Raw genomic sequence first — 20,716 nt, forward strand, 5'->3', positions numbered from 1 at the left:
TTTTAAATGACACTTTAATGTAGTGGCCATTATTTTACTTTACTTACATTTTGAATGTGTAGCAGTACAAACACCTGATAGTGCAGCCTCCATGCAAAACAGTGTTATCAATAACACCCACCTGCTCTTTTATAAAAACATACCAAAAAGACTGTTTATTAAAAAGAAAAATACGTCATTGTTACAGGTTAAAACAACATGAAACTCAATGTTGTAGTTTGTTTAATCAAACATTGGCTCCACTGAAATGACATAAAATCAGACTCTTAACACACTGGAATACAGACTTGCATACTACAAAAGCAGGCAAGTTTCTTAAGATAAAAAAACAAACAGAAAAAAACACAGTATCCAACAGTATAAACACCCCTCCATTCTGTCAATATACCTGACATGACAAGCATTTTGTTTGTGAAAGTTGAGCCAGAGGTTGCAAGTCTTTTTCCCCACATTGTTTCTCAGAAAGGGCTGCACTCACAGAGACAGCCAGATGTACTTCAGTCACACGCGTTAGTTGTAGATAAAGTTGAACCTATAAAAAGAAGTTACTACTTTTAATAAACATGTTTGCGTTAAGAAACAACCATTTTCAAAGCATAGTCATTTTGAACTTTTTAAATTTCCACTTGCAGGAATCTTTCAAGTGCCGTTTCCTACTCTGAGGGTTTATTCCACCACCGTCATCATTTTCTTATGATATTAATAACTACAGTAACCATTTCATAATGTCCGTCAATTTCCTGTAAAAATACCTGTGTCAGTATTTTTACAGGAAATTGACGGACATTATGTGAAGTATGTGAAGTACTGCAAGTGATATTTTTGTTTGTCATTTCCTAGGAACTGATTTAAAATAATTATAACTCATCCTGCACAAGGGGACATACTAATTTTGCATCCAATGGAATGCCTCCTCAAATTTAGATCTCACTCCCTCCTCCCTATGTGTGTCCTGACCAGTCAGAGCAGATCGATCCATCCAGAAGTGGACTGACCTACCCAACTCTGATTTTAGAAAAACGTCTAAGCGTGCCGACGCAAACTGTACTCCACGAGCCGTGTCATGGGGACTACAATAAACAGCAAAAAGCTTATAATTCAGTTCTACACAATAACCAAACACATGCAAAAGATTTCAACTTTACCTGCTCAATAGCTGTGGTAGACTGGAGATGATCGGTCCATATCCAGGAGCATTGTCATATAATTCAAACAGCGGTGCAGCCACCAGTTTATAGTTCTTGGGAACGGCAAACAGCGCTGTAGATACAAAGATCGATCGCAGATTTCAAAACAAGAAGTCCGTCTACAGTTTTTTTTAACATATTAAACTTCAAAATAAAGTAATATAATACAAAACATCTGTTACACTGACCTTTTTCCTGCAGCTGAACCAGGAACAGCTTCTTATGCTCCTTAGGTTTGGTGATGTGGGCGGGAATATACGGGTACTGCAAGACAAAAGACTTCAGATCAGATCACACTAACATACACAGATACAGAGACTTAGGTCTGGACTGTGAGAACATAAGACTAAAAAGACTCCAACATGAGGGATTTGTGAAGAGGAAAATGTTGTGTTCTGTAACGGATTTCTACAGTGCAGGTTCTTGCCTCAGTAGTTTTTTTTCCTGCTGGAGGACCACCTTCTTCCCACAGTCCAAAGACATGTTTGTTAGGGTGAACTGGTTATTCTAAATTAGCCGTAAGTGCATTTGTGAGTATGAATTGTTGTTCATCTTTCTGTGTTAGCCCTGTGATAGAACCTGTTCAGGGTGTACCCTGTCTCTCACCCAGGAGCAGAGGCTGCTAAAACATTTCAATACTGACCTGACAATGTTTCTGGTTAGTATAATTGAAATATCTCTGTCTTTAAAAGTTTTCTTATTGTTCCAGTCTTTTATGTGTACGAACCTGTGGTGGCTCAAAGTTGGGGCGCCACCAGTTGCCGATACAGTCGTCAATAACCCAGTCTTGCTTCACCCCATCCTGCCGTCCGAGGATCTAACAACCAATTAAAAATAATACAACGTAAAGACCAAAATCACCATTCATGACAAGAAGCTCCAACTATGTTGTGATGTAGCTACCTCAGTCATCAGACGTTTCAGACCCTCCACCTCATCTTCTCCAGGACTCAACTCTCCACCAGGCCTGCAACAGAGAAGCGGTCAGTACAAATAATAAAAAATAAAAAAAAAAACACCTCTGATGTTTCTTACAGGAACTTCTGAACAAAGTGACTCACAGTTTAAAGAAAGTAGTGCCCAGCTGCAGAAGTAACACATGAGGTAGTCTGTGTTCATGGACAATGAGAACGCCCTCCACGGTCCTCCGCATGCCCATCTTGTCAAACTCTTCCCGCATCCGCTGAAACCTGGCGGCCACCGAGCTGTCCTTCTCATACAGAGGCTCCTTGGTGCCGAATGTGTAGTTGGTCAGAGGGTACCTGAAACAAAAGCATACACAAAAAGCCATTAAACACAACTAGAGAAGACCACAGTGTACTTGATGCATTTTATAAAATGTGAACATATGAGAGACAGTAAGTGATAGTAATAGCATGTAAAATGACTTTCAATCTAAGGCCCAAAGTGACAACTTCAAATTACTTTTGATGTTGTTGCTTGATGAGAGTCTTTACTATATAATTATTGCAGCCTATTTCTGTGCATTAAACAAATGTTTAAGATTAAATATAGCTATATATTTTATTAATAAACTATCTAAAATCTAAAAATGTACTGGTGTTCCATTTTTTGTGTGTGTGTGGTTGTTGAATTTTGGGGTTTACAAAGGTAAAAACAACCAAGTGACAAATATCAAGAATGAGGACTTTAGAAATTATGGAGTTCGCCAGTGTGTTCAGATTAATTACTGATAAATGAGTTCATTATTTTCTAGATTAATTGATGGACCCATAAATTGCACCTGTGAAAAGTAAATAATCTCCCAGAGCACTATTTTGCTTTACCAGAGAACCGTCCAGAAATGAGAGATTAGTTTAATATGACAACACATAAAGAAAAAAACATAATATAGTCCGATAAAATAACCTAAAATAATTTTAACTGATTTTAAACAATGACTGGGTAGTGGAAATAGTTCATCAATTGAATGAAAATGGAAATAATAACTCCAAAGAACTTATGTGTGCGAATATACTTGGATATATTTAGATTAGTATCTTTGACAAACATTTTACGACCACATACATTTAAGTATTGTGTCAAACATGCATGTGATGTGCGTCTGCTAGCACTGCACCAAGCTGCAGCGATCAAAAACAATTAACAAATCCAGCGACTTAGATCGGTTTAATTTTGTTGTCGCTCGTTAGAGTATAATTATGAACATGTGTGCAGTCAAAGCAGCTACATCATTTCCCACTGATGCTCATGAACTCACAGGTTGATGGTCCTCTCCAGAGTGAGCGGCTTAGCGGGCCCGCTCATGTATTTGTTCCCAAACTGAGCGGCCCCTCCGCGCGGCCAGCCGGTAGACGAGCGACTGGGAGGCACGACCGACATCTCTAACGTGTTGCTCAAATACGTGCGAGTGCACCTCCGAAGGTAGCTGCTTTCTAGCTAATTGGGTTTGTATAAACAGCAAAATAAAGCGTGAAAAGGACCTACAGCTATTTCTCTACCGTCGTTCAACCACGGTCCTCCTCTTCCGGGTGAAATAGGATTTCTGTGGGCGATATGTTCGCCAGCGACGCCTGTCGGTCTGGATGAGGAACTGTAAGAGGACTGACTATGATTTAAACCAGTTAAAACTTAATATAAAAAATAACAGGATCAGTGCATAACTGTAAATGTTGCACTAACCAAAAACATTTCAATGGCTGTCTATTTTGCCTGAGGTAAGATGGCTCTATTTTAGTGTACATATAAAACTATAAGGATGAAATATGTCCATTTTATTCCTGTGTTGTAGATCTTACCCCTTATCTTGTGACCAGTACCAGTACAATAGTCTGGTTATTGACTGTGCCATAAACAAAAACAAACCAAAGCTCTTGGTGCTTCAATTGTTTCCACTCCTCCACTCTAGCAGACCTTTTATTGCATTAACAAAGTGGCTGCCCAGCAGTGTCATCAGGCCTGACTGCCTAATGTATAATAAATGACCTTCCATTCATTCATATGCTATATGTAAGAATATGTGCAAGATCAACATGCAGCCTGTTATGAATTTCATTCTAGTTTCAGATAAACATTTTTTCTCTAAAACCCAAGAGTAACAAACTGAGAATTTTGTAAAGGAGATGCACTCTGCCTTGCACAGTGGATGAAGCCCTGTGTGCTATTAAATCACTGTATAAATCAGCACGGGTCAAGAAATTAAGTTTCTATTATTCATTCATTCATTCTTTTTTTGTCATTCTCTCTGGAGGGTTGCGGGGGGGGCTGAAGACTATCCCAGCTGACACTGTGCGAGAGGCGGGGTACACCCTGGACATTTCACCAGTTTATAGCAGGGTAGTTTCTGTTATGTTTTCTTGATAATATATATATATAAAAAAAAAACATTAGATTAATAGAAATAAAATGGAGAAATATTATTTCCTATTTATGGTTCACATACGGTTTTGACTCCCTTTTGAGACACGACTTAATGAGGAATATATATGTTAACATTTATGTTTAATATTGTACATGGCCTCTTACAAATAAGTTAAAATGAATAAATAATATATAAAAGAATAAATATGTACATTCACATTGTTACCCCACAAACATACAAACATCAGCCTATAATCTGACCTCAGATATATTAGTTAGATTTCTCAACTCATGACTTGCTTATTGTCTTTTTCCAGAGCTTTCAACAACATCTCCGTCTTCCTCCAATTGAAATATCCAGTAAAAGCGAACAAGTGTGCGTTGACATGAGATCTTCCAGCCAAAAACAAAAAATAAATTATGTCATAATGTATTCAAGCGCAGGAAAAGACTCAGTCAACTGAATATTCCATTTAATAGTCATAACTATGTCTTTTATCCATCTATTGTAAACATGGTGTATTTTACCACAGTAGTTGTCTTATGGTACATATAATCATACGTGCAATGCAAAATTTCAAACAGAAGTTAAAAAAGGACAAAGACACTGCTGGATTTGTTGTTTACGTCACACCAAGGGGATCTGAGTTCTTTGGTCCAGTGGTCCACCCTTTGTGGTGTGCTGCTGTGATGTGGTGGTCCCTGTAGGAAGTGCCATAGATCGTCCTGTCCCGTTTATCCTTTACTGTGGCCTCTCTTACCCCCGTCACAGTAGTTGGTCCCGTGTTTAGCCATTTCTTCATTTTTACTTATCACTCACTGGCTTAGTTTCTCCTTGCTTCTGACCCTCTATCTCTCTCTCTTTTGTGCTCTGCTCACCCTCTTTTCCTGATGCAGGCTCGGCCAGTGTGTCATCTTCAGCTTTCACTTCCTGCCCTTGTTTTCCTGTCAGCTCATTGTTGACCAGCGTTGGTTTCTTGTTGTCGCTCTTCTTCCCACAGTCTACAACTTCCTTCTTCTCATCCATCTCAGTTATCTTGCTCTTTTGAACCATCTCAATCTCCTCATCTCCTGTTGGGGGAGGAAAATCACAAAAGACACCATTCAACATACACTTGCATACACGTTAAAGAATAAATGTAAGATCTTATATCTTACCAGTGTCTTTTTCTGCGGGTTCTTTACCAGATTGCTCTTCGGAAGATGTCTGCAAGACGTTATCTGAGCCTGGAGTATCATTAGACGGTGCTGAACTGGTCACATGGTGAGAAGCAGCACCTGAGTTATCGGTAGTGGGCAGGTTAGAGACAGGTTGTGTGAGGGTAGTGCTGACATTGTTAGAAGAAGGTGGGTCTGAGTCAGTCGTGTGTGGGGAGCTAATAGCAGCTGCTGAACTAGTGGTGGAAGTGGTATCTGCACGGTTTAAACTGGTGGCAGTGGAAAAGGTGCCTGTAGGGTTTGTTTCACTGGAAGAAGTGGAGGGAACAGACATATCATCTGCATTAGCGGTGGCAGAGTGAATAATGGCAGATGTAGAGACAGAGTCTGTGCTGGACGTTGGATCGATGGTTTCAGTAGTGGTAGAAGAGGTGGAGGTGGGGGGAGGAAGGGTGGTAGAGATCATGGTGGAGGACGTGGTAACGGGGGCATCATGAGAAGCTGCAGTTGTGATAATGTCACGTGAGCTACAAGGAGGACATGTAGTTTTAGTGACGGATGACACTGCTGTTACAGAGCTACTGGACGTTGATTCATCAGTAGCTTCAGAAACTGAACTGATGATGGCAGACAAGCCTGATGGCATATCTGTTGTGCTGGTGGAGGGGGAAGAAGCTGCGGTAGTGACAGAAATAGCTGCATCACCAGCAGCAGCAGCAGCAGCAGCAGCAACTGAGAGAATACTATCCTGCTCTGGCAAAGTTGATTTAGCTGACACATTTGTTGTTGTTTTGGAAACTGAGCTTTTGATGCTGGGAACAGAAACTGTTTCTGAAGTGGTAATGGAAGGACTGGTCTTTGTAGCTGAGCTGGAAGTGACAGAGAGGCTTGGAGTAATGGACTCTGAGGAGGTGGGGGTAACTGAGGCAGAGGTGGGGGCCTCTGTAGGTGTAGTGGTGCTTGTAAGTGTTGTCTGCAAAGTAGAGGAGGATATTTCAGTGGTAGAAGCACTAGTGTCGGGAATAGAGGCTTTACTGTCAAGCACTGTACCACTAGTGGGTGTTGTAGCTGCTGTAGTAGGGTTAACAGAGTCAGTGCATGTATACGTGTCAGAGGGAGTTACAGTACTTGAAGGGGAAATCGTAAAATTAGTTGAGTCAAGGTTTGAGTCTGAGATTGTCGGTTCAGTGGGAGCTGTGGTAGTAGTTAGGGCAGGAGCAGCAGGAGTCGATGGAGCTGCAGCTGTGCTGAGTTTAGTGGGCGTGTTTGTCTCCGCTTCCTGTATTTGGGCTAGCTCATTCTCAGGTGTGTTGCGGCCAGATGTTGTTGGGGGTGGACCTGGTTTGATAACCGGCTTTGGCAGCAAAGCAGGTTTCCCAGCTGCCTCGTGTGCTGAAACACTTGCCCGAATTTGATGCCTTGTGTCTGAAGAAAAAGAAAATGTGGAAATTACTTAGCCTACTGAATATTGTACTTATGAAAGAATAAATGAGTGTTTGTGTTTTACCTGATGACGCAGACATTGTTCGAGGTTTTGAGAAAGTGGGAGGGGGCTCAGGTTTACTGTCAATGATGGTTCCTGAAGCACAAAGATAATTTACATCTAATTTTACCAGAGGAATCAATTCTCTACACTTCTACAATAGAAGGAACGAGCAAAAAACTCCTGCTTGTCTCATCAGCACTGCGCCTGAGATATTTAATCTTTTTAATGGAAAACCGATCCATGTCAAGAATCCTCTCCTTTTGATACTCAACTTGAAAGATTAATTTTGTTTAATTAACACTAAGCTGGAACAGAGAAGACTCTAATCGTATTAAACATCACACAGATAAAAAGACATACCTTCAGACTCTGCCTTTTTCATCTCTCCTTCTTGATTCTACAAGAATAAAAGGGATATTTTAACACTGTCTGTGACTCTTAAGGTAGGCATATAAATTCAGAGACACACATTCCCACACCTGTGTCTCTCCTGGCTGCGGTTTGGAAACTCCAATACGTTGAAGCATGAGATGGAGCTTCTGTTCAAAGCTGTGTTGGCCTTCCAGTTGTTTCTGAAATCAGCAGATGAATGAGTGTTTCTTTTATATTTTTTGGTATTAATGTAAGGAAAGTAAAGTACCGCTCACCTTTGCAGTATTTCGGGCATTGGTGGTCCCTGCTGCTGCTGCTGATCCAGACAGTAAAATGAGTGACTGGGACTTCCCCTCTCTGAGAGCTCGGCGGGGAGGCACAGCTTCACCTCTGAGCGGTGGAGCACCAGAGACAGGTGTCTCCTGAACAGCTGACTCTCCAGAAACAGCACTGGGATGTTCTTTAACTTTCTCCTTTTCATTTTCCTTGTCATGCTCCTTCACCCGCTCCTTATCTTTCTCTTTTTCTGATCTGGCGACCTCCCTGAGAGGGCGAATGAGATCAGCAATGGAGGCCTTTTTGGTACGGCCCTCATGGCTTGTCTCTGATTTCAAACCTCGCCTCTTTTTGAGCGTAAAGAAATCTCCAAGCTTCCTCCTGAGTGTTTTAGTTGGGGGTGGACAAGGGACAGAGCTGGCAGGAGCCACTTCGTGTACTGTGATAGTTTCTTCATCTTGTTGTTTCCTATACAAAGAATTATATACATGAAATCTAGGGCTATTCATCTGTACTGTATAAGTTTCATTAAACAGTATTATAGTGAACTTGATACTGAGCTAATCTGTCACCTCTGATACTCACAGTGTCTCAGTAGGAAGTACTCTTTTAGTAAAGAACTCCTCAACTCCTTCATCCACTCGCCCCATGAGCTCAAGGACTTCATTTTCACTCTCAATTATTGTCTCCTGATTACCGCACACAGACACAGAAAACATTTTGCACCAAACATCAAACGTCAATGATGAAAAGCACCTTGCATCATATGTAACTTTATATTACATAACCATCACCACTAAAAACCCACACACTCTGGCACTAGTGCTCCTCCTGCCTCTATAGGTGTATTTTGGTTTGAATCTCTCATCCATTTATGCTACGGACCAGGCCTCCTGGGAATCAGTTGCTCAGTAACGTACAATGGGGGGGCGTCACAGGATTTTACATGCAGAATGAGAGCGTGATAACTCATTTTGCCAATGTAGGTAATATGATAGCTATACAGAGTTGCATCATGTTGATCACATTAACATCTGTGGCCACAAGTAACAATGAAAGTCAGGAGGTTGACTGCAGAACACAATTTTAGCAGAAGTCACCGTTACACGATATCCTGTCAGGGGAATTGCTTGAATTTTGTCTCCTAGGCCGTTTGTCTCCAAGGGAGTGACTGTACGTCTCCAGCCTAATAGCTCTGTGACAACATGATCAGCTCAGTGGAAAATGGATGATCACACACATTTTCATACAATCCTGTGAAAAATTAAAGCACCATTAGCTTTTTCCAGAGAGAGCATTAAAAGACATTCAGAGCAAACTACCATCCACTCTCAAATGCAGTCGACACGCTCTCACAGACAGAAAATTCAGACTTCAAGCAGCCGGTGACCAGTAAAACAGGACTGCCTTATTTGAGCAGGGACCAGGCATCTTTCACAGCACTCCCTCTGCATCCTTCCCTTCCCCCTGCCTCTCCCCTCTCTACCCTCTCACATCTCTTCTCTCTCCCTCCCGTCCATTTTCTCTCCTCACACACACCACCTTTCCGCCACTCTCCATTTTTACAGAACCTCTCTGATCCTCCCTCACAGTACCTGCGGTCTGCTGGGACGATAGTTCAGTTTTTGTCGGTGAGGTCTCGGTCTGCTCTGGGTGTAGTGCCTGAGCGCTGGTCCGCCCAATGGCAGCTCCATTGGGGAGACACGGCACGCTGTTGCCGTGGAGCTCTGTTGCCGTGGCTCTGTTGCTGAGGCACCGTTGCTAAGAGCACGAGCACCAGCAGTATGTAATGCCTCTATACTGAGGTGGGAGGGGCCAGGCTGCCTGGACTGACAGATCTGACAACAGAACCTCGCCTTTCTCTGCCCCCTCCCCTCTCCAAGAGGAAAACCATGAGAAAAAGATGGTGATAAAACAAGAAGAGGCACAGAGACAGAAACACCGTCACCGTGGACAATTGCCTCATCCTTGAATCCTACATGAACATGATAGGTATACTGCACCAATATAGTGCATTTGAAAAACCTGAATGGACAAAATGTTCTATTGGTTATGTAACAAATTAATAATTTATTTTACATGCGGAAAAAATGCTGAAATGCTGTAAGTGACAGGCTGACCTAGTAGATCCTCTGCTTATTGTAATATTTAAAAATACACACTAGAGTTAAAAACCTATGTCTCCCCATTGACACTAGAGGAAACTGTCCTAAGCTGTCCTGAGAGGATTGTTAGTGGCCGTGATAATAAGCTGTAAGACTTGTTCAGATTCCATAAATAATGTCCACACCCACAAGCGCCCATTTCTACGTATCCTAATTACACGGATAATTCCCCGAGGACCTATGTCCCTTTCATGGGAATTGTGGTTTGGATATTTGATATTCAAACCAGGCGAAATACATAACTGGACATTTTCTGTGTGGAGATCATATTTATTTTGCCTCTGTTTCTAAGGTATTTACATATTTCAGGGAAAAGTCACAAGGACTGTTTCTTCTCTGCACAGTTGACACTCCTACCACAACAACCCAGAAATAACTTGTTTTCCACTTTCGAATCCATGTCAGACTTTCCACACATGGAGTGATATGACATCAGCTCTTTTGGTGCTCAGGTGCAGATGTACCTGCTATACCTAGAGCAGGTTACTGTAACCAAGAGAGTTAGATCACAGGTGACAACGTTTTTTGAAACGTGACTGTATGTTGATGTTGCATATGTTTGTAATCACTAGAGATTAACTACAATTTGACCAGACCAGATGAGATTACAATTTCACTATCATCAGAAGGAACAAAATGATGAAGTGATGAAGTGTTGCAATGCAAATAAGACATTTTACTCAGATTTTTAGTATTTCCAGAAAGACATTTATACTTCTACTCTTACACATTTCACAGCGAAATAATGTATTAACAGCTTGACTTGCCAAATAAAGACATGGCACAAAAACTGTATAATAACTCAACAGTATATAGTACAAGTAACTGATAAGTCAGTTATCAAAAACATATCTGTGATTTGGTGATGGTATATATTGACTCAATTATTAAATATGGCCTACTACAGGTTATTTCTCTGCATTTCCACTATTTGAAGTATGTGTTCCTGCTAATCTCTCTGTATTGTTACTTTACTGGAGCACATTTACAGATAACCAACTATGGTGTAGGATCTGAATACTTCTCTCCCTGCTGAAAGGATGACCAAGCTTGAAGTCAGTCTGTCTGAGTCATGGATGAAGTCAAACAATTCCTTAGAAGTTTAAAAGGTTAAAATCTGCGTATTACTACTTTAACCTGTTTAAATGAATCATCAAAAAGCAGTATGGAAAAACAAAACACACTGCACACCCCTCAAGCATGTTAATATGGTCCTAACAACGAATTTTCCCTGTCGCCAGTTTAATCCGTTCAAATCAATCGTATTTACATCTTTGAGCTGCATTGATCAATCACGACTTTGTGTGTGTGTGAGTGTGTGCGTGATCGTATGCGCGTTAGGCATGAGGTCCACCTCACAAATACAACATTCATACTGCCCTCCTGTGGCTGATCTCATGAACTGCTTTAATCCACAAACTGTTCGTCATAGTGTCGACTCTGCAATGACTGAAGTGAATAAATATCTAAATCCATCTCGAGGACAGAACTGACCTGAATTTAACATAAAAAAAATAGTAAATAATGTTATACTGATCACCGTCTTGTTTCCGGTCGCCACGCCCACGTCTGAATTCAAATCTGGCGCCCATCACCCAACGCCAAAGCGCGACCACTCCCCTTTTCTCCCCCGGGTGTTGTGTGTGCGCAGGCGCGTCAGCGCTCATGGGCCGCCATTTTGTGTTGGGCCCACTCTTCTAAAGCGGGAGAAAATTATTAGCTCGGCGCAGAGCACACACGGCTTTCCGGAGCGGGACTGAACGGTGCAACCGCGACGCTTAACTTACAAGTGAATATAACGGGAAAATAAACTACAAGGAGTAAGTGAAGCCGCTTCTTTGCCTCCAAACACGGAAACGTTTTTGTAGGAGCCGTCGTCGGCCTCTAGGTGTCACGGTAGGGCTTACCGGCCAGGCGGCTGGCGGGGGGTGTTTGTCTCCCTCTATCGTTATCCAAACTGCACTAAATCCGTCTATAAACTGTAACTCCATGTTTCAGTTGAGCAATTTGGTGCTTTTGGTCGATATTTTGGTGTATTTGTACAGTGATGGTTGTTTCTACCGCTATTTCTGTTTTAAGTTTGTTTAGGCCTGACGTCCATCTTATCGTGCCCTTTGTTTCCTGTTTTCAGACGTACTCGCGCCTCCCGAGTTAACCAACTAATATGAGACAGTGTTTAAGTAGTTTAAATCGACTAAATCGTGTGTAATTTTTATACTCGTGCATTGTGAGCCGATAACCACAAGATTATTAAAATGATATGTTTGTAAATTGGGGAACAAGTGACTGAGAAGCGTTGCCTGATCGACTTCTCTTATTGGCAAACAGACAAACCTCATCAGTGTCTCATCAGCGATGAGCCGCACAGGAAGACGTTTTAGGGACATTTTAAAAGTCGGTCTCCCTGTCACAGATGTGCGGCAAAGCATGGCGAACTACACGCACCTTAAGTTATATACTAAGCTCAGGTGTTACTTTACCTGCCGCACACTTGGCAAATACTGGCTTTGTCACAGGTATACGACAACACCAGAAGTCGTTACATTCAACATGGCTGAGCCCGGTGAATTTAAAACGTGTTTACTATAACTACAACTAGCAATCGCCACAACATACCGGGACCAGTAAACCATATAGGCATTTGCAAGTTGAGATGTTATTCAATTTTATACGTAATATTAATTTAATAATTTCAAAAGTTCGTATGCCCTCTTTCTGTGTAAGCATATAAACTGGAAGTATTAGCACCATTAAATGTAGTTATGTTCGACAAACTTAAGTTAAGTATGACTGTTAATGGCTGATCCTTGTTAGAGATCCATTAGAGAATATTAGGTAATACCCATCCATGGTCAATGGACATTTTAATGAAATGATATTTGCGGTGTGCTTGAAATAACGATACCAACACTAACATATCAACGAAATTATTCTTGTCTGCTTTGTTTAGCGCATTGGTTGGCCCATTGCCATGGAGGGCGAGGTTGTTTCCATGGAGGCTGCTCAAGCTGCTGCCCTGGCTGCTGAAGGAAAGGTCCTGCCAGAGGGAGGAGAGGCCTTGATTCAAGCGGCACAGGGTGAGGTAGCCGGTAACATGGAAATGATGGTGATGGATGCTCTTGATCCAACTCTGCTGCAAATGAAGACAGAGGTGTTGGATGGAGGTGGAACAGTGACTGTCACTGGTGGAGACGAGGGTCAGATCATCACACTCCAGGTTTGTATGACTCGGGTTACACCAAAGTATCAGTAATTGATCTGTTTGGAAATGTTTATGTTGTTTTATCAAGTTAACGATGCACTGTTCATTGCAGGTGGTGAACATGGAGGAGCAGGCAGGTGCTGCATTAGGGCTTGGCCAGCTTCAGTTAGTGCAAGTACCGGTTACAACAGCAACTGTGGAGGGGCTCCAGGCCACTTATGTTGAGGCGTCAACAGCTAACAAGGATGCAGAGCCAGTCATCTGTCACACCCTTCCCTTGCCTGAGGGCTTCCAGGTGAGAATTGACTCTGATGTGCTGCAAACCCTGTCATTTTGTTGAAGAGTCAAAGAAAGCTGAATTGTTTGTTTTTTTTTTAGGTGGTAAAAGTGGGCGCCAATGGCGAAGTGGAGACTGTAGAGCAGGAGGAGCTACAGGCTGCCCACGAGGAGCTCCAAGGGACAAGGGGAGAGGAAGAGGATGAAGAGGCAGCAGAAGTGGAATCAGCTGTGCCCCAGGAGGACCCAGAGTGGACCAAGGACCCAGACTACCAGCCCATTAGCTCTATCCGTAAAGGGAAGAAAGGAAAGAAGAGTCGCCTCCGCTATGCAGATGGAACCCGTGACATGGATGTTTCTGTGTACGACTTTGAAGAAGAGCAGCAGGAAGGACTGCTGTCGGAGGTGAATGCAGAGAAAGTTGTGGGCAACATGAAGCCACCAAAGCCCACCAAGATCAAGAAAAAAGGTTTGTTCTCACTTGGTGTGCAAGAAATTGGAAAATTGTAGTTATGGGGATATTGTTTGTGTTTTTGTGTATATTTGCTATGCCTATAATGTCTGCCTGTGTGGTGTGCAGGTGTGAAGAAGACTTTCCAGTGTGAGCTGTGTAGCTACACCTGTCCTAGGCGCTCTAACCTGGATCGACACATGAAGAGCCACACCGACGAGAGACCACATAAGTGTCACTTGTGTGGAAGAGCTTTCAGGACGGTCACACTGCTGAGAAACCACCTCAATACACACACAGGTAACTAGGAAATGTGTAGCAATGCAGAGACTGGAATTAGAAATTGGTCTACTCCCTCTCAGAGAGTAATTACATACAGGAGAGATAATGTATGGTGTATAACTCTTGTTTTCTTTAAATTTTAGGCACCCGGCCACACAAATGCACAGATTGTGACATGGCATTTGTGACCAGCGGCGAGTTGGTGCGTCATCGTCGCTACAAACACACACACGAGAAGCCTTTCAAGTGCTCCATGTGCGACTATTCCAGTGTGGAGGCAAGTAATATGATGTTGACTTTGGTTAAGTGCCAGTCAAATCTGTCATTCTCCTTTTTATGCTGAAGGACAAGTTCTTATTCTGAGGTTGCTGTCTCTTTTCCCAGGTGAGCAAATTGAAGAGGCACATTCGCTCTCATACAGGGGAGCGGCCCTTCCAGTGCAGTCTGTGCAGCTATGCCAGCAGAGACACATACAAACTGAAGAGACACATGAGAACTCACTCTGGTAAGAGACAAATTTTGTCATGATCAAAAATGGTTTGCACTGAGATTAAAAAGAGTGTCTTGCTCACGGTACCCTCTTTTGTTGCAGGCGAGAAGCCGTACGAGTGCTACATCTGCCATGCCCGTTTCACACAGAGCGGCACCATGAAGATGCACATTCTCCAGAAACATACAGAGAATGTGGCTAAGTACCATTGCCCACACTGTGATACCGTCATTGCACGCAAGAGTGACCTTGGTAAGTGCAGTGTGATTATTTATACCTCACACTTCATTAACAGGAATGATCTTGAGACATTACTGGGTTTCATGTGGAGTCTAGGATTATGGTATATGTCCTCGTAAATCACGATTGTGAAAACTTAAATTGTCTCTTAGCGTTCCTCTGACTGGTGTCTGCTTCTATCCTAGGTGTTCACTTGCGAAAGCAGCATTCATTTATTGAGACGGGGAAGAAATGTCGTTACTGCGATGCTGTGTTTCATGAGCGCTATGCTCTCATCCAACACCAGAAGACCCACAAGAATGAGAAACGTTTCAAGTGTGACCAGTGTGATTACTGCTGCAGACAGGTTTGTTACCTAAACCATATACACATGTGCTGGGTTTATTCATTCAAGTGCTTATTTACTGTTGAATAACTTTGACATGTTACTCTACAGGAGCGCCACATGATCATGCACAAGCGTACACACACAGGAGAGAAGCCATTTTCCTGCAGCCAATGTGACAAAACTTTCAGGCAGAAGCAGCTTTTGGACATGCACTTCAAACGCTACCATGATCCAAACTTTGTCCCCACTGCCTTTGTCTGTGACAAATGTAGCAAGACATTCACCCGCAGGGTAGGACTGAGCTCAGATTTTGATTTTTAAAACAAAAAAAAAAAAAAAAAAAACTGTGTGACTAATGTGTGTGTCTGCGCTCCACAGAATACCATGCTGCGTCATTCTGACAACTGCACGGGCGAAGTTGTTGTGGAGGAGAATGGAACTCCCACACCCAGGAAGAGCCGCCGTGGCAGGAAGAGGAAGATGCAGTCCAGGAGGGATGATGACGATGATGATGACACAGGTAATTTTAGTATATCACAACATGCCACAGTATTTGTTCAATAAATGTCAGAGATGGGGTTTTTTAAAATATTAAACGTTTTCATGGTTGATTGAAGTTAACCACTGTCTGTTTCAAGTTTATCGTCTGCTCTAAGCGTTCAACAGGATGTTTTTGGCTGATAGGAGTTGTCATCAGCAACACTGTAACAAAATACCTCTCTTTGATGGTGACTAGTTGAAACTAATTGTCTTTCAGGGTGATCCATGTTCTGGTAGATATTTTTAGCAACATCTTATATGAGACAATCTCAATGATAATGTAATTTGTATACTCTTATTCTGTTGTCATCCTGTTGTGTAGAGGCAGACCTGGATGAGGCAGAGGAGGAGGAGGAGGAGGAGGAAGATGAACTGCTAACTGAGATTGAGGTGGAGCAGGCTGCACCAGTGGTCCCTATCCCTGCCCCAGTGGAGCCACCAGTCAAGAGGAAACGTGGTCGGCCCCCAAAGAACAAAATTGACAGTAAGACTGACTATTTTGAGATGGTTTTAGTGTTCAAGAGACGTGCAAAACAGTTGATTTGGGCCTACATAGAACAATCTGGAAGAGTGTAGATCTTTCACCAGAGGCTAACCTGAAACTCTCGTTGACAGCGGCTGCTATCATCCGTGTGGAGGACGAGGCCACTGGAGAGGTGGATGACATCATTGTTAAGAAGGAGGTGGGAGCCGAACAAGATGATGATGGTAACGAGGACATCGCAGAGCAGGTGGTGGTTGGTGGAGGGAAGTCGACCATTCAGATGGAGGAGCTGTCCCAGGAAGGTGCAGCAGCAGCTGCACCACCTGAGGCCTCTGCTAATGGAGACCTGACCCCTGAGATGATCCTCAGCATGATGGACCGGTGATGGATGTGAAGGTTGAACCTGCAAACACATCCAGACCCTTGATTAAATCTTTATTTTAATTCTTTGCATTTAGGATAACAAACACTTGCATCCTGCACAGAAACAAACATCACTGTTGTAATTTAAGATTTGCTTTTAAATCATGTATTGATAAAAGACTTGGATGAGTGGGAAAACATTTTAATAAGGATTTACCTACCAAAAACAAATTTACATACATTTGAGTTTGGGGTGGCTGTAATTAACAGCAGTAGTGTTTTTTTTTATGTGTTGCCTTCGGTGTTGGTATCTTGGTAATTTGGCAGAAAACAATTATGCTTCATCTACATTACAAAATCTGTTCTGCCTACATTTCTACAAAAACTTTTTTTTTCCTCTATTCTGTTTTATTTTTTTACATAGCAGTGGGTTAAAGTTGTAGGTCAGACGATTGTAGAGCATAAGTAGTGTGTACTTTATTACAGGACTTTGTTAGTACAGTAAATTCCCCTTATGTTTTTCACTGAAGAACTCTGTGTACCTTTCAGTTTGGACAGAAAAATGCTTTCTAGTGATGGCACTGAAGATGAAAATTGGGATTATACTGGAGTGCAGCAATAGGATATATATATATATATAAGGCAACTTTTGGAAGATAATACTGCCAGTAATCGCAGCCACTTCAAGTTGAGAAAAATATTTTGAATATTCTTTTTGTTTTCTTCCATGGTTAGTAAATCCCTTTTTAAGCATATTCTAGTTTTTAAAAGCTTGATAGATTGCTTATGCTCCTGTAACACCTGTAGATGGATGTGTATGTACTAAACATTGTCACTGATAAGTGCAAAGAAAGACCGTTGTTTTGCTTTCTTGTGTAGCCATTCCATTTTTGGGTTGATGTTTTCTTTTTGTACCGTTGGCAATGCTACGTAGCAGCTTGAATGACCTTTTAATAACTGTGTGGCAGATGAGAACAGATGTACGACTGTACAACCAATTGGGGGGGAAAAAAACAAGTACATATGAGGTTGACTTTAGGTTTCTGAAACTGTAATGATGGACTTCTAAAATAAATCTGGTTCAGCTGAGCAATTAACATGTTACTGGTACAGTTACAGTAAAAAAAAAAAGTTTGCTTGAATCATTGTTAAAATTGGCTGAGAAACATCTGAGTGATAATACAGTCATGTCAGTGTATTTTGCTTGCAAATATATTTTATTAAATGGAGAACTTTATATCATGTTCTATCTTCATTTGTATTTCTAAGGAGCTTTATATGGTGGGCTTGTTTACCAATGTACTGAATGTCATTGATGTTGTTGATATTTTTCACACTGGTAAGACATTTTTACAATATGGCATTTTCAATTTTAGACATTTATTCTGATTTAGCGTTCAGTGGAATTTCATGTAACGCCCAGACTACACTTATGTGCACTTCAGTAACCACGGTATGAGTCTCTTACATGAACTGTTCCTCCAGACACATGCAAACTACAGACCCCAGGGACTCAACTGACACACTCCACATCTTTCTTTTTTTCTTGATTACTTAGCTTTGATAAAGATTACAGATAAAATATTCACAAGGTTAGCACTTGTTTTAAGAACCTAAATGTAAATTTCTTAGCTGAATGGATACTTGGGAAAAAGCAACAACAGGATGCAAAAAAGATCACTGCATGTGACATGTCACATGAATTCATATCATGTGAGGAAAGCATGTTGAGGCTAATTACAACTGCTTTCTCTGCCATTCAGTTATGCTTGACCATACTTTAACTTTCTATTGGCTCTAATGGTCTCGGAAATTTTATCAACTTAAACGGATGCAAAGATTTGCTTCAATGCGCTGATTGTGGATTTCAGCATTGTAACTCCTATTATTGGGCAGCTGACTGGAGAATCCCTGCATTATATGGTGTTTTATGTGGTTATTTCCATTTCTATTTAAAATGCATACAGTTGAGGGGAAAAAAAATAATACCTGATAAATAAGCAAACATCGAATCTTCTCTGAAATGAGCCTGAGGTGAAGGGGTTGTACTCAAATGCCCTGAAAATGAACTTTGGGGCCTCCTTTGGGGAGTGACATGAGAAAGTGTCTTATTTAAACCTTTGACCCTAGTATGCAGTCAGGCAAAGGCTTCAAAACATGTCCATATTATTTGAAATAACTCCACTGTAAGAATCTCATCTCCAAATATAGCTATTGCTTCTGCAATCTGCAAGTGACTGCACATTCAACATGCATGGGAGGTGTATCTGGAACAGGCCTTTGCTGTCCAAAATGATTAAGGCAACACTACAGTTGGCCAATGAGCATAAAAGAAAATATCACTCCTTTAAAAATGTGATCTGGACAGATGAATCCATGAGTTGTTTGGCCACAATAACAACAGAAATGTTTGGTGGAGACAGATTTTCAGAAGAAGAACCTGATGAAAATGCTATGTTTTGGGGATGCGTCCCTACCTCGGGGACCTGCAGCTTTTCTGTGATTCACATTTATGTTAAAAGCGGCTAAACAAGCAAATAAAATACATGCAAGGCGTTATTTCTGCTAATGGGCACAATACTAGCTTCTCAGGCCAAAAGTGTATTTACAATTATTTTAATGAGTACATTATTGTGATTGTACTCACGTATCTCATGTATTTATCTGCACACTATGAAAGAGGATTTAACGTTTGCTTGTACCTAAAACATGTGACTTACTTCTCCAACACTTTACAGTTGCATCTTACCCAACAATGGTCTGTTAAGTAACTGGCTCAGTGTTTTTTGTTTATCCTGACGACTCAGACATTTTGAGTCCCGGTGGTTCCTGTGGTCAGGGAGCCTCCTCGCCGTGTAATAGCTGTATTAGTTGATGTAATGTTAGCTAACGCTGCTCAGCTAGCCAAGCAGCTAAATGCTCAACAGGACCGAGAAATGGATACAAAACTCTCAACCGTGGATAACTCTAAGTGGTTTTACTTGAATGTGACTAGGCTATAGATGTGAAAGTGTTTAACAATATGTTTTGGTATTTAACCGCTGCCTTTAAAGTTTTAACATCTTCCGTTATCCTCACTATAATTTGCTGTGTAAGTAGCTAATTTACTGCACCTAGTTTAATTTGCGGGCCGTTACTTAACTAGAGTTTGTTAACGTTAATTATTAATAGCAACACTCTGGTTAGTTTGCGGCAGCGTCCTGTTTTCTAGGAAGTCTGGAGGAAAAAGTGCCACATGCTTTCCTCCATCGCCGCCCCCTCCCCGGCTTGGTCAAACTTGGACGAGCGGCCCTCGGGGCTACTGCACCTGATGGATTTCACGGACATAAGTGAACCTACGTGTTTCACTAGGCCACTCTCGGGTGACCATCATGGCTGTAGGAGAAGTTTTCTCCGTCCTCTCCTCTCGGAAAACATCGTGCCTGTTTTTTTTTGTTTTTTTCCGTAGGTCTCACTGTGGCGTCGCCAGCGCAGCAAAAGCAGCAACGGAGAAAACGGTGACAGAGAGAGGGACATCTTCGTTGCCACAGCAACTTCCAGAAACGCGATTTCCGGTCAGAGACGCAACATTTCAAAATAAAACTGAGGCGTCCATCGCTGGTTTCGAGCGTAAAGTGGTTTGGGAATAAACGGTGTCCTAGTCAAACTGGTCTGGATAGATTTGGGTTGTGTGACTTTCAATTCAACGATGTGTTACGATCATACAGTATGTATACAGTTTGTTTTTTCAGTTTTGTGACTGTTAACTTCTAAAAAATGAAGATTGTTATGTTGATATCATCAAATTGTCATACAGTCTCCAGTATTTTACACTGGTAGATATATAATATAACTATATTTTTAATATAATACATGTTCACTGTTTAATATAATAAAATATGGAGAAAGGAAACAAAATGTGTGTGGAAATGTGCAGCTGATGGTACTGTGGTGTATAGAGGGACAAGTGATGTCTTCATTTGGAAAAAGGTTTCTGCTGTCCCATCTATAGTGTATGTTTACTAATTAAGCGTAATGTTCAGTATCAATCTTCAGTGACTTTTAATTTCAGTCAGTGTCATTTGATATTGCTGGCAATGATTCTTGATCAGGGGC

The 20,716-nt window shown here is 41.6% G+C and overlaps 4 protein-coding genes across 4 annotated transcripts; 1 reads left to right on the plus strand and 3 right to left on the minus strand.

The window, feature by feature from the left end:
• Positions 1-163: 163 nt before the first annotated feature.
• On the minus strand, positions 164-3,682 carry nudt21 (nudix hydrolase 21). The gene is made up of 7 exons (XM_084541426.1): positions 3,409-3,682; positions 2,249-2,449; positions 2,091-2,154; positions 1,915-2,004; positions 1,376-1,451; positions 1,146-1,260; positions 164-532 (listed from the first exon to the last, which is right to left on the minus strand). The coding sequence occupies exons 1-7, from the start codon at positions 3,528-3,530 to the stop codon at positions 511-513; spliced, it is 690 nt and encodes a 229-aa protein (XP_084397552.1). The 5' UTR covers positions 3,531-3,682; the 3' UTR covers positions 164-510.
• A 1,066-nt stretch (positions 3,683-4,748) lies between these two features.
• Positions 4,749-6,019, minus strand: LOC311510052 (uncharacterized protein). The gene is made up of 2 exons (XM_084574982.1): positions 5,667-6,019; positions 4,749-5,579 (listed from the first exon to the last, which is right to left on the minus strand). Exons 1-2 carry the CDS (start codon positions 5,998-6,000, stop codon positions 5,314-5,316), a joined length of 600 nt encoding a protein of 199 aa, XP_084431108.1. The 5' UTR covers positions 6,001-6,019; the 3' UTR covers positions 4,749-5,313.
• A 109-nt stretch (positions 6,020-6,128) lies between these two features.
• On the minus strand, positions 6,129-9,494 carry LOC311486149 (uncharacterized protein; the record flags this gene model as incomplete). Its single annotated transcript, XM_084541910.1, has 8 exons — positions 6,129-6,167; positions 6,241-7,091; positions 7,174-7,245; positions 7,513-7,549; positions 7,632-7,724; positions 7,809-8,268; positions 8,386-8,489; positions 9,396-9,494. 8 exons carry the CDS (start codon positions 9,492-9,494, stop codon positions 6,129-6,131), a joined length of 1,755 nt encoding a protein of 584 aa, XP_084398036.1.
• Positions 9,495-11,635: 2,141 nt separating this feature from the next.
• Positions 11,636-17,858, plus strand: LOC311485411 (transcriptional repressor CTCF-like). The gene is made up of 13 exons (XM_084540799.1): positions 11,636-11,785; positions 12,916-13,182; positions 13,280-13,462; positions 13,546-13,912; positions 14,024-14,194; positions 14,320-14,453; positions 14,561-14,681; positions 14,769-14,918; positions 15,092-15,252; positions 15,343-15,525; positions 15,613-15,754; positions 16,097-16,258; positions 16,390-17,858. Exons 2-13 carry the CDS (start codon positions 12,937-12,939, stop codon positions 16,641-16,643), a joined length of 2,274 nt encoding a protein of 757 aa, XP_084396925.1. The 5' UTR covers positions 11,636-11,785; positions 12,916-12,936; the 3' UTR covers positions 16,644-17,858.
• Positions 17,859-20,716: the final 2,858 nt, after the last annotated feature.

Source organism: Chelon labrosus, assembly GCF_963514085.1.
Source record: "Chelon labrosus genome assembly, chromosome: 3".
Taxonomy (NCBI): Eukaryota; Metazoa; Chordata; class Actinopteri; order Mugiliformes; family Mugilidae; genus Chelon; species Chelon labrosus.

What these genes read in the sequence shown, in the direction of transcription:
- nudt21 (XM_084541426.1), bottom strand. Translation starts at nt 3,530, where the DNA reads ATGTCGGTCGTGCCTCCCAGTCGCTCGTCTACCGGCTGGCCGCGCGGA. An exon ending in CTGGAGAGGACCATCAACCT is followed by an intron (nt 2,450 to 3,408) that starts GTGAGTTCATGA and finishes CTTTTGTTTCAG; the next exon opens with GTACCCTCTGACCAACTACA. An exon ending in GGCACTACTTTCTTTAAACT is followed by an intron (nt 2,155 to 2,248) that starts GTGAGTCACTTT and finishes TCTCTGTTGCAG; the next exon opens with GCCTGGTGGAGAGTTGAGTC.
- LOC311510052 (XM_084574982.1), bottom strand. Translation starts at nt 6,000, where the DNA reads ATGTCTGTTCCCTCCACTTCTTCCAGTGAAACAAACCCTACAGGCACC. An exon ending in ACCCGCAGAAAAAGACACTG is followed by an intron (nt 5,580 to 5,666) that starts GTAAGATATAAG and finishes CTCCCCCAACAG; the next exon opens with GAGATGAGGAGATTGAGATG.
- LOC311485411 (XM_084540799.1), top strand. Translation starts at nt 12,937, where the DNA reads ATGGAGGGCGAGGTTGTTTCCATGGAGGCTGCTCAAGCTGCTGCCCTG. An exon ending in CCACCTCAATACACACACAG is followed by an intron (nt 14,195 to 14,319) that starts GTAACTAGGAAA and finishes TTTAAATTTTAG; the next exon opens with GCACCCGGCCACACAAATGC. An exon ending in GTGATTACTGCTGCAGACAG is followed by an intron (nt 15,253 to 15,342) that starts GTTTGTTACCTA and finishes GTTACTCTACAG; the next exon opens with GAGCGCCACATGATCATGCA.